Source organism: Cricetulus griseus, chromosome 5 (assembly GCF_003668045.3).
Source record: "Cricetulus griseus strain 17A/GY chromosome 5, alternate assembly CriGri-PICRH-1.0, whole genome shotgun sequence".
NCBI lineage: Eukaryota > Metazoa > Chordata > Mammalia > Rodentia > Cricetidae > Cricetulus > Cricetulus griseus.
This window is the reverse complement of record NC_048598.1, coordinates 183201436-183216586: the sequence shown is the minus strand read 5'-3', so window position 1 is coordinate 183216586 and position 15151 is coordinate 183201436. Positions and strand designations below refer to the sequence as shown.

The following is a 15151-nucleotide window of genomic DNA, read 5'->3' as shown; positions in this document are numbered from 1 at the left end:
GCTTGAGGTGGAGCTGGTGGCCCAGTCTGAAGCTGCAATCAGAGCCAGTCCCCATCCTAAAGGCTCCAGTGGTCCTCAGCAAACACCTCCATCTTCCTTCTAGTTGGTGTTGAGGCACAGTGCAATGCTCGGAGAGGAATTAGCTAGGTGGAAAGCGTGTGAGCCTGTGGAAACACTGGCCAAGGGTGAGCGCCGGGGCTCTCTTGGATGCCCTGTGTCTTGCTGGATTAATGTAAACTGCTTTGTTTGCAGGGCTTGTTGTCATCCCCAAACCAGGCCAGTTCTCCAGGTGGAACTGTAGTGTAGCAGCCGCACTGCTGCTCCCAGGCTCCCCGGGACACGTGCGCAGACTGAGGGAGTGACAGACGACAACGGAGCCAGGAGCTGCGCTGGAGCCACAGCAGGCAGCAGGCAGCAGGCAGCGGCAGCCTGCGGGGCTGTGTGGAGCTGCTAACCCAAAGAGTTGCTTCCATTTTTAAGTCAGTCTGTTGGGGCTGCAGTAAAAAACAAGAAATGGAGTTTTCTTGCTTTTTACTCTAAAATTCAATGTAACTAAATCCCATATATAATATATATATACATATATACATAGTGTAAAGTAAAAGGTTTCTTGGACAAGAAACCTTAAATTCAACTGTTATAATAGCACTTGGCTCTGGTTTTGCACTGTTCTATTTTATACTTTAGGTAGTCATTAGACAGCCTGGGATGCACTCATGAAGACAGTTGTCACCTTCTGACTTAAACACACAATTCAGAAAGACAGATGCTGCAATCATAGATTTAAAAAAATTGTTTGCACTTAAAATAGTTTAATGCTAATAGAAAATGACTTTGAATATGGGGGTTGTGGACTCCCAGCCTCCACAATATGGAGTGAAGATGTCCTTTTTATCTGTTAACATTTATTTTAATACTGTTGTTTCCAATGCAATCAAGCCTGTATTATATGTGTAAATAATGTAATTCTGAAATGGGGGAAATAGTTACTTCACTAGTAATTTTCATCATTTAAGAGTGATATTTCTAATTCACAAAAAACATTAATATTAAAATTATCTTGAATATACTATTTGTTTATCCTTTTTTAACTGAAGTTGTGTGTGATTTTTGTTTGTCTTGGCCTCACTCATTGGTTGGTGTGGAATTGTTTCATTCTTTGTATATCACATTCCTTGATCCCTCACTGTCAGTCCAGTGTAAGGCTGACTGTGAGAAACATGTGTCATTTGAGAATTCTTGGCTCTGGGTGGGCCTGTCCTCACCGTCCAACACACCGTGAGACTGCCCAGGCCTGGAGACTCTGGTGTAAACACATGGCCTTTTCCTTCTGGCTTAGAGTCCACCTGCTGTCCTTGAAAGCTGAGACCACATAGTGTAGTTTCCACGGCTTCAGCAGCAGTGCCATGACAGACCTCACACGGGGCCTCTGGAGGTGGTGGCGTCAGCAGGCATGCATTTTCTGTGCTCAGGTTGAATTCTGTGCCCACTTGTAGCTCCTACAGGTGATACCTAGAGGCAATGCCTGTATTTCCAGGCAGGAGGATCTTTCTCAGCTTTTAAAGAATCAAATAGAGCTGGGTCCTTGAAGGCTTTATGTGCTGAGACTAAGCCACCAGGTGTCTGAACATTTCTCCCAGTAATCCCATTAAGAAGGGGGCATATGGAAGGAGTACAGGGCTTTTGCTAGGTTGTCTTGAGTTTTTAGCAGCTATAGCTGCAGCAGGATGATACCACTACAGAATTCACACCAATGCAAGCCCAAGCTTGTCTTCATTCACCTTAGGTTCCTGGCCCCCAGGCTAGGGGAGCCGCTCGCTTTTGCTGCTGCCTCAACCTTGCAAAGGTGCAACACAGGATGCTAAGACACCCCCCCCCCCCCCGCTTTTGCTTTGTTGTCTTCTGCTATTGACAGGCCTCAGCTAGCCTGGAACTCAGTGTAGCTCAGACTACCAGTGTAGCTCAGACTACCTCAAACTCGAAAGGATCCTCCTGACTCAACCTTCTAAGTCCCAAGTGTATGGATTACAGACATATGCCACTGTGCCTCACTGAAGACTCACTTTTTTTTTTTCTTTAGTGTAAGTATGTCACACTATGCATATACAAGTTAGAGGACACTTGAGAGAGTCATTTCTTTCCTCCTGCCACATGGGTTCTGGTGATCAACCTTAGGTCCTATGGGTTGGCAGCACTGAGCCTATCACTGTATAGGTGAAACAAGCTGTAAGTCATATACTTCCAATGGTTAGAACAAAGTGTTGGCACGCTTTAGGCAGTTGGTGTTTCTGTCACCTTAGAGCATTAATTACAAAGAAAACCTCAGCCCAAGAAAAGTGATCAGGAGCTGCCCTGGGAAACCAAGCCTGCAGCATGGAACCTAGCAGTCTCCTGAAGCAGCTCCATTCTAGACCCTTCCCGTCTGTAGGCTGCGGCAGGAGGAAGTCACAGTGACACCAGAGCAGCCAGTACTTGTGTGGAAATTGAAGACCACCTGAAGAGATGCTCCGGTTGTGTTCCACAGCTCTCACTAACCACCTCTCAGCTCTCACTAACCACCTCTCACCTCTCACTAACCACCTCTCAGCTCTCACTAACCACCTCTCAGCTCTCACTAACCACCTCTCAGCTCTCACTAACCACCTCTCACCTCTCACTAACCACCTCTCAGCTCTCACTAACCACCTCTCAGCTCTCACTAACCACCTCTCAGCTCTCACTAACCACCTCTCAGCTCTCACTAACCACCTCTCAGGGTCCTTAGTCCTTAGCACACCTCAGCCCTGTTTTCATCTGACCAGCTGTATTAAAAGCTGTCCCTGGCCACCTGGTCTAAGATGCCCCCCAGATGGTCTTATAACTGCCCCAACACCAAGGACAAACAGTACAGCAGGTCCTGGAGCCATAGGAAGTGACAGCTCACTTACCTGGTACTGCAGGACTTGATAGATGTCACTCCATGTGTGGGGAAGGGTGTAGAGGGACGGCTGCATCTCAGTGCCCACCATCGTAATAGGCAGAAGGGAAGGGTGAGACTTCCTTTCCGTTGCAGAATGCGGTGATAACCAAATACTTGGCGAGAAGTCACTGGGCTGGTATGCTAGGCTCAATGGAGGCAGAGAAAGCCAAGAGGTGTCCCCTTGGGTCCCCTCTCCAGGTACTGGTTCTCTGCCCCAACCCCCTACCCAAGCTCAACCCAGCCTGCCAGCCTTGCAGGTCCTACTTGGTTCTGTCCTGCACTGTTCCCCGCCCTAGTGATAGGGTGATTGGGGTGTGGCAGTGCCCAGCTGCTAGCTGGATGCTGTGGATTGGGTGCAGATCTTCTCGAGCAGCAAGCACTCTGACCCACTGCCTGTCCCTAGCCCCAGCTTCTTTTTCCACAACTCTGCTACCTGCTCCAAGCAACACCGACAACCAGACAATCGGTTCTGCAGCCCTAAGGGAGCCTAGGCACTGGCAATCGAGACAACATGGCCACCACTCAAAGCTGGCACTCACTCAGGACACGGGCCTGCCCAGCTGCAGCTCAGGAAAGCTGACACAAAACAGTGGCTTGTAACACACTGAGATGGAGACCATTCTGATGAGGCACTGTGACAATATCTTTTTCTTTAGTGACAGCCTGCAACAGCACTCCTGTGAGCCACCACAGCCACAAGACCCAGAATACCCGCCAATCTTGTTGGGAAAACCCTGGAGGTACAACATACACAGCCGCCTCTCACCCAAGCCTAAGTCACTCATCACAGAGATTTTGGTCTGTCTTTTATTTGTTTTTTTGAGGCAGGGATACTGTGTAGCCCAGGCTGGGCTCTTCCTGTCCTCCGCCTCCCCAGTGCTAGATTTACGGGCATAAGCTACCATGCCCAATCTTATGTTTTGATTCATTTAAAGTCCCCTCAAATCCTTACATTATGAAAATAAAATAAACCCTTGAATGAGGTGGTTTTACAAATATATTAAACTGGAACATTCAGTACAGCTGCTTTGGGGTTGTAAACACACGCGGCTCCAGGCTATGGGTACAGAGGACCGCTAGGCAGCTGTCCTGGGCCACCAAGCATGGTGACGACCACCAGCACACGTCATGCTGTGCCCCATCCACTCTCAGCTGCAGAGTCCTAAGCCTGCCCATGGCGCCTGCCCTCGCTTTCCAAGAGGGTGACCAGATGGTGTGCTGTTCAGTATTCGCCCCCTTTCCTGTTGATCGTGGGCAGGTGATACTGTTTCAGGTGAGGTTTGATGTCCTTCTGCGTGTCTGTCTGGTGAAGAAGAACCACAGACACTTGAGGCGGAGGCGGAGGCCAGGCCCTAGCTCAGCCCACAGAGAAGCGAGAGACTACTACCTTCTTGTGGACCCCAGCACACTTCAAGGGTCTCAACACAGGGACTCTTCCATTTGCTCCACTGCCCAACACTGACCGCAGCGTGGGGCTGGAACATGACGACAGTCTGGCCACTCCGGACAGCCTCAGTTTGGGCAGCTCCATCAAGCTGGACGGCCCTTGTTTTCTGGCATGGCCCTCCTCTTGTCTCAGGGGCTGCTGCTTGAAACAGAACACTGATCAGTTCCCCTTCAGGAATCAGCTCAAGCAAAGGAAGCTCTTTTGCCTGATCAAACTTCCTGTCAGAGCCAGGATGGAAGCTAAGGTGAGCAGACACCTGGGAGTATGTGGCAGCCTTCCCACACCCCACAAGCAGAGGCAGAGGCAGAGCCTCCCAGGAATCCTACATTCTGCAGATCTTATCAAGTACCAGCCCTCAGCACAGCCTCAAGGCTGAGCTCTGGCCAACCTGCAGTGAGGCGAGGTGACGGGTGGGTGCAGGTGGGCTGCCAGCACTGCAGCAATGATGGCTTCCCAGCCCCTGTTGGCCCACAGGCCTCTGTACAGCTTCAGGGGTAAGAAGGGTTCTGCTGGTTTGCTTTGGAGATAAGGTCTCATTATGTAGCCCTGGCTGGCCTGGAGCTTGCCATGTAGACCAGGTTCTGCCTGCTTCTGCCTCCTGAGTGCCAGGGTTAAAGGTGTGGGCCCCCACAGACAGTAGTTGCTGCATGTTTTAAAGTAATTTTTAAAAGCTTAGTATGTGAAGAGAATGTCGAGAACAGTCAGTGTGCGGCTCTGGAGTAAGATCCTGCCACCTCAGATGCCCGCACTCAAGTGTGGCTTAGCCTTCGGAAACCAGTGCCTACCTTGGATGTGACTGCACTTTGAGAGCAAAGGGTGCCACAGCTGAGGGGGCACTTAGAAGGCCATTTATGCTACCAGGAGATGAGGAAGGGGAGGTTGCCATGGGGCCCGGGCATCTGTGGGGGCTGCAGGACCCTGGGGAAGGACAGCCATGGGGAATTAAAGCCGGAGGGAACACAGGAGATGGTACCGCACGAGCGCACCTGCTCGCTGGTGTGCAGAGACAGCTGTCCATAGCGCTGGACACAGCAGTCAGAGCTCTGGGAGACACTGGCTGCAATGGATCCATGCGATCAGCTGCTGCCATGGACACTCGGTAAAGGTGGGAGAAGCAGCTGACTGGTAAGAGGCTAAACAATGAGTGTACAGGTAGAGTTTGGGTACTAGCCCCAGACTGTACAGCTGGCAGAACTCAGCAAATGGTACCACATGTTAGGATGCAGCCGGATACGTGAGAAGAAAGACGGAGAGGCTGCACAGTGAAGCTGCCATGTCTAACGAGAAAGAATGTAAAACAATCCCTGCCAGCTAGGCTGATGCTCCTCTTGGCCTACCATGCTCACCAATGGTAGCCAGGGGCTGCTGTGGCTTCTCAGCACCTCCTTCTGGGGTCAATCTCAGGGTATAAGCAGGTGTGACCACAGAGGCTTTGGTCCAGAACAGGCATCTGCACAAGGCCATCAGGTCATGTTCTGTTAGCAGTGGGTCTGTAGCTAGTGAGGCAAAAAGGGCCTGGGTAGTTGAAGCCAAGTCCACAGAGCAATTAGAACATTGCTAGCATGAGACCATAGCAGCACGGTATTCAGGCCTTAGCTGACATGATTGTGTGTCACCACCCTCCACAACTTGTGGTGGCCGACTCAGACCAGTCTCCACCCAGATCACTGATTTCAGCTCATACCTGCTTTCTGCACTCCTTGGAGAACGGCCAGTTGTGCCTGGGTAACTCTGGCACTGTGGGGTACTTGGGGAAGAAAGCTCTTCTGTTGGCTACAGTCTGTGTCTCAGCTGCCCTACAGGGGAGGAAAAGAACATGGGCCACTTTCGATAACGGCTCCAGAGCTTAGCTGTTTCTGTCATCTACAAATCTGCCATTATGAATAGCTGTTCATGCTTCTTCCCACATGAGCTACAAAAGGGCTTTTCTTCCCTTCCTGGACAGACTCAGGGCTATCTGGGCTGGGAACAAAGGCTATCTTAACCATGCAGTATCGTATGTGGCCTTCCTAAGGGCCAAACAGCCGAATTCAAGAGTGTGTAGATGTGTGAGGTTGGTTGCCCTTGCTAAGCCCCTCCCACTGAGCACTTACTAGAACATACTTGTAGAGCTGGGTTGGCATACATGCCACTGCAAAATCAGGGGACTTGTGCTGTCCATCCTGGATGTGTGCCAGCCTCTTCTAGGGAGCTTGCCTACCAGAGCTTTGACGTCTACCCCAAGGCAGCCAGCACCTTCCTTCCTGTGCTGGGAAGCTGCTGAGTGCCTCATTTAAGGAAGGACACATCACAGAGACAGTCTCAAGAGGCAACGATCACTGTCGGGACAGAGCTGTTCCCAGACCAGTTCCTTGTTCCATGGATCTCATAAACCAACACTTCCCACTCATCACTAGGCAATCTACCAGAAATCCTACCTCTGCACCTGGAAATAGGGGTGCTGAAGGGCTTGGTGAGCCGCGATTCGGTCATCAGGGTCATAGGCCACCATTGCATGCAGGAGGGAGAGGCATTGCGGGGACAAATTGGTTGTCAGTAGAGGTATTCCTGATCCCTTTTTAAAAGGAAAATCAAAACTCATAGCTCTCGACCTGTATTGAAAGCCCAATGATAATAAATCATCATGCCATTATTAGAGCACTGGTGGTCATCACCCTGCTCTAAGGACCCTGCACAATCTTCAAAGGGAGCAAGTGAGGCTGGGTGTAGTGAGACATGTCTACAAGCCTAGCACTCCAATATAGAGGGAGGAGGATCAGGGGTTCAAGGCCAGCCCAGGCTACATAAAGAGTCGGATGCCAACCTGGGCTTTAAAAAAAGGTCATCGGCTAAGAGAACACACAACACCTGAACTCGAAGAGAGAATCCTACTACGCCAATCTTCGAGATCCAACCATCAGCGCAGGTTCAACTACTGGATAAAACACGTTGCTCTGGGAACTGGAGAGATGGCTCAGAGGTTAAGAGCGTTGACTGCTCTTCCAGAGGTCCTGAGTTCAATTCCCAGCAACCACATGGTGGCTCACAACCATCCGTTATGAGACCTGGTGCCCTCTTCTGGTGTGCAGATATACATGAAGCAGAATGTTGTATACTAAAAATCTTTAAAAACACACACACACACACACATTGCTCTTAGCTAGTAGGGAGGCTGTTCGAGGGATGGGTTTCTGTATTTCTTGTTCAATTTTGCTGTACACTAAAACTATTCCAAAAAGTAAACTGGTAAACAGGGATGCATGTGCTATAAATGTACCAAGCCCCCCTTGCCTGTAAAAGCAGAGACCTCATCTTCCCACATGACTAAAATTAAAGGTGAACAGGAGAAAACAAAGTGGGGAGCTTCCCTACTGACCTTCCCTGGACCATGGGACTTCTGGGATTTCTCTCCTGACAATTCCCCCACTCCCTACAGGCCTCACTTTCATCTATCATCAAATCAAAACTCCAACAGGGCTGCAAGGGCTGGGCATCACTGTCACCCTTTGACTGCGGATTGGCAGCCCCAGGAAGTCATCACGGACAGCCTTTCTGAGAAGCAACAGTTCTTACCCAAGCAGACCCAAGTCCCATATAAATAAATTCCCCAGGACGAAACCCAGCACCAACCCTTCCTGAGAGACCATGAGAGCTTTTGGTGACTCAAGGAAGAACGAGGCTCCCTGAGTCCCCAAAAAGAGATGGTTGGCTTCTCTCACAGCAGGAGCCTAAATGGGTGGGTGGCCCAGAGAAGTCATGGGGTCCTGGCAACAGCCCTGGCCTGCTGTGGAAAGGCTGGGCCCCAGACGGTGACTGACGGCAGCCTGCAGGACACATCCCACTTACTGTTTGAACTTGGTGAGGGTCTTCTGACAAGGTGTGCCAATGACGTCATGGATTTTTGAGATCTGGTCCAGTTCGTTCACACCAGGGAAGAGGGGCTGCAGGCTGCAGGGGCACAAGAAGGGGCACGGCAGTGAGGTAGGCCTCCATCCGCAAGCTCAGGCCACAGCAGTAAGTCTGATGCATGCAGCAAGTCTCTGCCCTGGAGACTGGCGCTCTCTCCTTGGCCTGGGTTTTCCCTCCTGCCCCAAGAACTCCTTTCTTTCCTCTGTTTTGAAAGACATGTTTAAGCTTAATTTTTGTTTGTTTGGTTTTTGATTTGTTTTTCAAGACAGGGTTTCTCTGTGTCTTGGCTGTCCTCAAGCTCATCTGCCTCCCAAGTGCTAGGATTAAAAGAGTATGCTACCATGCGATAGGTAGGGTTTTAGTGGGGGGGGGGGGTAGGGGAGGAAGGGAAGGAGAAGGGAACTGGGATTGTCATGTAATTCAATTGTGTTTGTAACTCAAAAAAAAAAAAAAAAAAAGTGTGTTACCCCTGCCCAGCCTAAACTTACAATTTTAAACTTTGTAATTCCGTGTATGGTGTTTTGCCTGTGTGTGTCTGTGCACTGTGTGCATATCAGGTGCCCAGGAATGCCCAGAAGAGGTCATCAGACCCCTTGGAACTACAATTATGGATGGCTGTGAACTGCCATGTGGGTGCTGGGAACTGAACCTGGACCCTTTGGAAAAGTCCAATCATGCCAGAAGGAGCCTCCTGCCCACACTGTGTCAGGCCACTTGCTCTTGCTCTCAATTCCTCACAGAGGAGGGTCAAAGGTGGCGGTGCTTTGTTTCTCTGATCTTGCTTGTAGTCACTGCATGGTCGAGCCACACCCCCAGCCCTAGCCTGCCATGGGGCCTGCCGGTACTGCTGCCCAGGCCATGCAAGTAAGGGCAAGTACTTGGCAAAAGGTGGGATGAAAACCTAATCAATTGCCTGCTGCAGGTCTGCCCAGTGCAGTAGAAACCAAGCAGAAAACAGGAATGACCAAATCTTAGAGCTTAAAGCAAGGCACTACCAATGGCAAGTACTTTGCCCAGCCTCACCATGTGACCTGCCCATGTCACTCTGTGAGGTGCATCAGGCTCAGGTGCTGGCCCTGCTCTACCTGGCAATCTCGTAGAACACACAGCCAGCGCTCCACAGGTCCATCTTGTACGTGTAGAACCCATCGGTGAGAAGACACTCTGGGGCCCGGTACCACCGAGTGGAGATATACTCTGTGTAGGGCTGCTTGGAATAGACACTCCGGCACGACCCAAAATCCCCTAGTTTCAGGACATCCTGCTGCAAGGGAGAGAGATTGGGGTTGGCTCTATCTCAATCTATGGCCACTGTCACACAAACGGTTTCAAACATACAAACTACAGGAAAATCCCAGCATCTAAGCAGCTCACAGCACACAATGTACAAGCTCTGTAATATCTAGTGGGAGAATGTGTTGGAAGAACACAAAGTTCCATGTGTTGGGAAGGTGCCCAAGTTCAGATGAGTCCCTTCACCAGCCACATATGCCACATACGCCCTCCAACAGCAGCTCCCAAGGTCTCTGCTCTGGGTGGTTCTCCCTAGCCTCATGGCACACAGGCTCCTTGCAGCCATGTGGCTCAAGGGGACTCTTCTGATAGCAAGCCAGACAAACCATGCATGCTACACTTGAAATCTGGGTAGCAAGGAGACGTCAGAAGAGACCTCAAGTCTGAGATATCTCAAATTTGGCAGGCCTCCAAACTCTCCCTCTCCCAAGCTGACATTCAGCATGGAGAACAGTTATTTCCATTTCCAGACAGGGAGTAGCTGTCTATTGAGCAAAACGACCTCCATCTATTGCATTCTTTCCGGGGTAAAGTCGGTAATGCTGACAATACTTGCTAAAGCAAGTTTCCTTTTACAAACTTGGAAAACAAGGTCTACTAACGCAGGCCAGGGCAGAAAGTCTGTCTAAAATGGCCCTGGGTTCTGTTCCAGCACCACAAAACTCAACCCCAACCATATATTCTAGCTATCTGAGACAGAAGTCATACCCAGTGAATCAGACTTTACATTCTGAGTCTGGAGAGATGGCTCAGTGGCTAAGAGTGTGTATTGCTCTTGCAAGAGGATACAGGTTCAGTTCCCAGGACCCACATAGCAGCTCCCAACCCTCTGTAACTCCAGCTCCAGAGGCCTTGAATCTTGGCTCTTCCATGGGTACCTATACTTTTGTGCACATACCCACACTCAGACAAACAATACACTTAACTAAAAAAAAAAAAAAAAAATCTAGAAAAAAAGAATACATTCAAAACTTTATATTCTGCCTTTATTTTTGATATCAAGTTTCTATATAAAAGTTTTTACCTTTACTAGTATATTTTCTGGTTTTACATCTCTGTGAAATATCCCGTTTCTGCATTGAGTATTAAAGAAAGAACGAAGAGAATGACTTGCACCTCACTGATCCAAAGTCTCCGCCTAGAGCCTTGTCCCTGCACGCTGGCGGGGGAGCTGCCCCATCCCAGCTACCTGTGCATGTGGTCGAGCGATTTGCATAACTGGTACATGTAATGCATGATCTTTTTCTCTGATAATGGATGTCTTCTCCCTGTACAGGCAAGGAGATGGACCAGTATGTTTACCAATGACACACACACACACACACACACACACACACACACACACACACACACACACACACCTTTATGAAATGAACATAAACCCTGTGAGCTGGGGGTTGCAGCACATACCTGTAATCCCAGCACTCGGGAGGCAGAGGCAGGCAGATCTGAGTTCGAGGCCAGCCTGGTCTACAGAGCGAATTCCAGGATAGGCTCCAAAGCTACACAGAGAAACTCACCAGCCACATATGCCACATACATATGTCTCAAAAAATAAAACAAACAAAAACGTCTCTAAGTGCAACTAACTTTTCATTCAACAGCATAATTTTTTTTATTATATTGTTTCACATGACACTAAAATTTCCTAGAATCCTAAAAACAGGGGCTGGAGAGATGGCTCAGCAGCTGAGAGCACTTACTGCTCTTGCACTACACTGGGCAGTTGTTTCGGGGATCCAAACACCCTCTTCTGGGCTCTGCAGGCCACACACATTCACTTAGGCACGTGTGCAAACGCATGTGCGAGGGCACACACACACACACACACACACACACACACACACACACACACACACACACACACAAAATATTAAAACAATAAAAGAAGGGGCTGGGGATGATCCCTTAGTGGTTAGAGGCACTGGCTGCTCTTGTAGAGTACCAGGGTTCAGTTGCCAGCACAAGCATTCGTAACTACAATTCCAATAACCTGACACCCTCTTCTGCCTTCCATTTGCATCAGGCTCATCACTTGCCTACAGTGCTGAGGCCCTAGGTACATTCCCCAGTACAAAAAGAAAAAGAAATTTTAAAAAAGCCAGTATTAAGAGTGGCCTATGCCTTTAATTTCAGCACTTGGAAACCCGAGGCAGGAGGATTCCCACAATTCTGAGGCTGTCTTGGACTACACACACAGGCAGATCCTGTCCAAAGCCTTTCTTCTCCATAAAGAAAACAGACTGAGTACAGTGACACAGGTGTGCAGTCTCAGCCTGGGCAGGTGCCTCCCAGCTCCTGCACACTGCTGGCTGTGGGCTCTCCTAGGGCCAGTCCTGCGCTCACACATTGGTTCTGACAGTTGAATTAGCTGGAACCCCTTCCCACTAATCCCCTCTGTCCTGTGCACCCCGGAATTCTGGCTTCATGCCTGCCTTCATACTGTTCCATTTATGGGAGTGACTTTGCAGTCAAATGCATGTATCCAAATCTTTTATCTATATTATTTATTTACTTACTTTTGGGTATTTTTGAGACAGGGTCTCTCTATGTGTCCTGGCTGGCCTAGCACTCGCTGTATAGACCAGGCTGCCCTCAAACTCAGAGATCTGTAGGCCTCTACTTGCCATGTCCTAGGATTAAAGGCCTGCACCACCACGTCTGGCCAATTATTATTTTTTAACTCACATTTGTTTATTCATGTGTATGTGTACATATGCCATTAAGTGTGTGTAGAGGTCACATGAACCTAGCTCTGGCTCCCAGCGTGAGTCCTGATCAGCTACCCAGCCCTCTGCTATCCCTTAGTCCCCTTTACCCAAGCCCAGGGGACTGTGGCCAGCTCTCTTAGGGTGTCCTCATGGGAGTTAGGTACCATAGGAACAGTGCCAGATTAGTGGTCTAGACAGTGAGAGTCCACACCCTGGAAAGGAGTGGGCTAACTACCCACTGTCTAGTCACCCCACCCAGATCCCAGCCCTCCCAGGCACAGGGTATGCCTGCTTCTGACCAGTTTCTTCTTTTCAAACAGTCTAAAACAAACAAACAAACAAACAGAAAAGGGTCATTAAGAAACCACTGGAGAACCTCCTGTCTGCTGGGTGAGTGGTAAACCCAAATGACACTTCCCTCATCTGCATAGCTGGAGTCTTCTACATTCTCAGAGTACTGTCACTCAGAAAGCTCAATGGAATGTCACATACAATCTCACTAATGTAAAACATCTTAAGTAACCAGTGACAGGTGTTCACTGTGACTCAGGGGCATTAGAAGGAAAACTGGCCTGGACTGTGGCAGGCTCTCCAACACACACACACACACACACACACACACACACACACACACACACACACACACACACACACACACTCCCATAAAACCCGTCCTCCATCAAAGCCCGGCTCTCTGATCTGACTTGGAGGTTGCATGCTGGGCCCAGCACAGCAGTCAATGGTCCTCCATATTGGAGGCCTATAGGTCATGCCACAGCATGTATGTACACAAGCATGTTTCTGTGAGACCCAAGGAGCACCTACTGTGTCACAGAAGGCTCTGAGAGAAGAGTCAGAGAACTGAGGACCAGAGAGGAGATAGGACAGTAGGTAGGATGCCTCTTCTGAGCAGAGCCAGAATGATCTGGGTAGCCCTCCCTTGTCAGCCACGGCAAAGTCAAGGACACAGTCCTGGTTCTGTGCTTTGAAGCTGCATCATCTCAGGGGACTGAAAACGGAAACGTTTCCGTTCCATTTGAAGAGAATGAATTTCTTCACCTCTCAAACAGGGCTTGGCTCCCTGAATAAGAAGATGGAAGGCAGAGCCACATTGCATTCTGTAACATGGTGCTTGCACACAGACTACACCACACACTGTAAACTACAAACTGACCGAGATGGAGATGGATGCGCACTGGTCACTGAAGACACTTGTGGGGGGCCACTGCCCTCCACATTTTACACACGAGTTAAGCCTCAAGGCCACCTCCAGAGGTTGACACTAAGAGCTCTCCATCTTCCAGCCAAACAGTAAGGCACAGGAGCTTAAGAGGACATCAAAAGAACACGGCTGAGCGTGGCTCTGACCCACAGGCTGTGTCAACATAGGAGATCGGAACCACACTTCCCAGAATTCCTAACCAAAGGTGAAGTGCTAACAATAGGCAACTGCCAGATCAAACACAGAAAACAACCTCCAAGGTTGAGGGAACATTGCAGAAGGGAGACGGGAAAGAACGAAAGAGGCAAACGGGGTGGAGTGCTGTGGACGCTGTCTCCTAGGCGTGACAAGGCCACTGCACTACTTAAAGCAGAGGTGACTATCTGCACAAGAGTCCCACCATCAACATGGGCTCATGGGGTCCCTCAGGATCCAGAGGCACTTAGTGGAGACACTGGTTCAGTGGCGAATCTTCTGGTAAGGTGCCCATGCTACTGTACAGAGCCTCTCCCCCACGTTCCTGTAAACAACCCTAAACTCACTGGGTCTCCACACATAGGAAGAAATAAGCATACCTCTGATGCACACACATATACATATATGCAAACACTCATACAAATAAAACAGAAATAAATGGTTTTTAAAGATGTGAAAGTTGCCAGGCGTTGGTGGCGCACGCCTTTAATCCCAGCACTCGGGAGGCAGAGGCAGGAGGATCTCTGTGAGTTTGAGGCCAGCCTGGTCTCCAGAGCGAGTGCCAGGATAGGCTCCAAAGCCACACAGAGAAACCCTGTCTCGAGAAAAAAAAAAAAAAATGTGAAATTTGGAGGCTCAGAGGTTAAGAGAACTGACACTTCTTCCAGAGGTCCTGAGTTCAATTCCCGGCAATGACTTGGTAGCTGACAACCACCTTGAATGAGATCCTGTGCCCTCTGCTGGCCTGCAGGCAGAAGAGTATATACATAATAAATTAAAATCTTAAAAAAAAAAAAGATGTGACAGTGCCAGCATAGTCTACAAAGCAAGTTCCAGGTCAGCGAGGGCTACACAGAGACCTCTGTCCAAAAAGAAAAAGAAGAAGAAAATACAAGAAGAGGGGCGAGCTGTTTTTTTGTGGGGGTTATTTTTGGGGGGGTTGCTGTTGTTTCTTTTTTGTTTTTGTTTTTTTTTGTTTTTCAAGACAGGGTTTCTCTGTGTAGCTTTGGAGCCTATCCTGGCACTCGCTCTGGAGACCAGGCTGGCCTCAAACTCACAGAGATCCGCCTGCCTCTGCCTCCCGAGTGCTGGGATTAAAGGCGTGCGTCACCAACGCCTGGCTGTTGCTGTTGTTTCTATTGTTGTTGTTTTTTCAAGACAGGGTTTCACTGTGTAGGCCTCATTGTCCTGGAACTCACCCTACAGACTAGGCTGGCCTCAAACTAGAGATCCATCAGCCTTTGCCCTCCAAGCGCTGGGATTAAAGACGTGCACCACCATGACCAGCTTAGAAGAGGGGATAGTTGGGGACAGGAATGGGATTAGCAGGAATAGGGGAGGGAAAAAGACAGCAGAGAGGGCAAATAAGATCAAAACACATTATAGACATGTATGAAAATGTCAAATGAAACCCACCATTATGTATAATTAATATA

The 15151-nt window shown here is 49.2% G+C and overlaps 2 protein-coding genes across 10 annotated transcripts in view; one reads left to right on the top strand and one right to left on the bottom strand.

Annotated features, from left to right (window-relative positions):
• Wdr20 (WD repeat domain 20) overlaps nucleotides 1-1069 on the top strand; it is a 58664-nt gene extending 57595 nt beyond the window's left edge. For all 3 annotated transcript variants that reach the window (XM_027416605.2, XM_027416598.2, XM_027416599.2), the window contains one exon: nucleotides 253-1069. In XM_027416605.2, coding sequence (XP_027272406.1) covers nucleotides 253-306 — 54 coding nt within the window. In that variant the 3' untranslated portion in view covers nucleotides 307-1069. The remainder of the gene's footprint in view (nucleotides 1-252) is intronic.
• A 2512-nt stretch (nucleotides 1070-3581) lies between these two features.
• The window catches only part of Mok (MOK protein kinase), a 34493-nt gene continuing 22923 nt past the window's right edge, over nucleotides 3582-15151 (bottom strand). For 4 of the 7 annotated variants that reach the window (XM_035445383.1, XM_035445382.1, XM_027416606.2 and 1 more), the window contains 8 exons: nucleotides 10777-10855; nucleotides 10612-10660; nucleotides 9380-9558; nucleotides 8232-8333; nucleotides 6824-6997; nucleotides 6091-6202; nucleotides 4347-4544; nucleotides 3582-4262 (listed from right to left, as the gene is read on the bottom strand). In XM_035445383.1, the coding sequence (XP_035301274.1) occupies nucleotides 4182-4262; nucleotides 4347-4544; nucleotides 6091-6202; nucleotides 6824-6997; nucleotides 8232-8333; nucleotides 9380-9558; nucleotides 10612-10660; nucleotides 10777-10823 (942 nt within the window). In that variant the 5' untranslated portion in view covers nucleotides 10824-10855 and the 3' untranslated portion in view covers nucleotides 3582-4181. The remainder of the gene's footprint in view (nucleotides 4263-4346; nucleotides 4545-6090; nucleotides 6203-6823; nucleotides 6998-8231; nucleotides 8334-9379; nucleotides 9559-10611; nucleotides 10661-10776; nucleotides 10856-15151) is intronic. The other 3 variants (XM_027416609.2, XM_035445384.1, XM_027416607.2) reach the window with 2 other exon arrangements.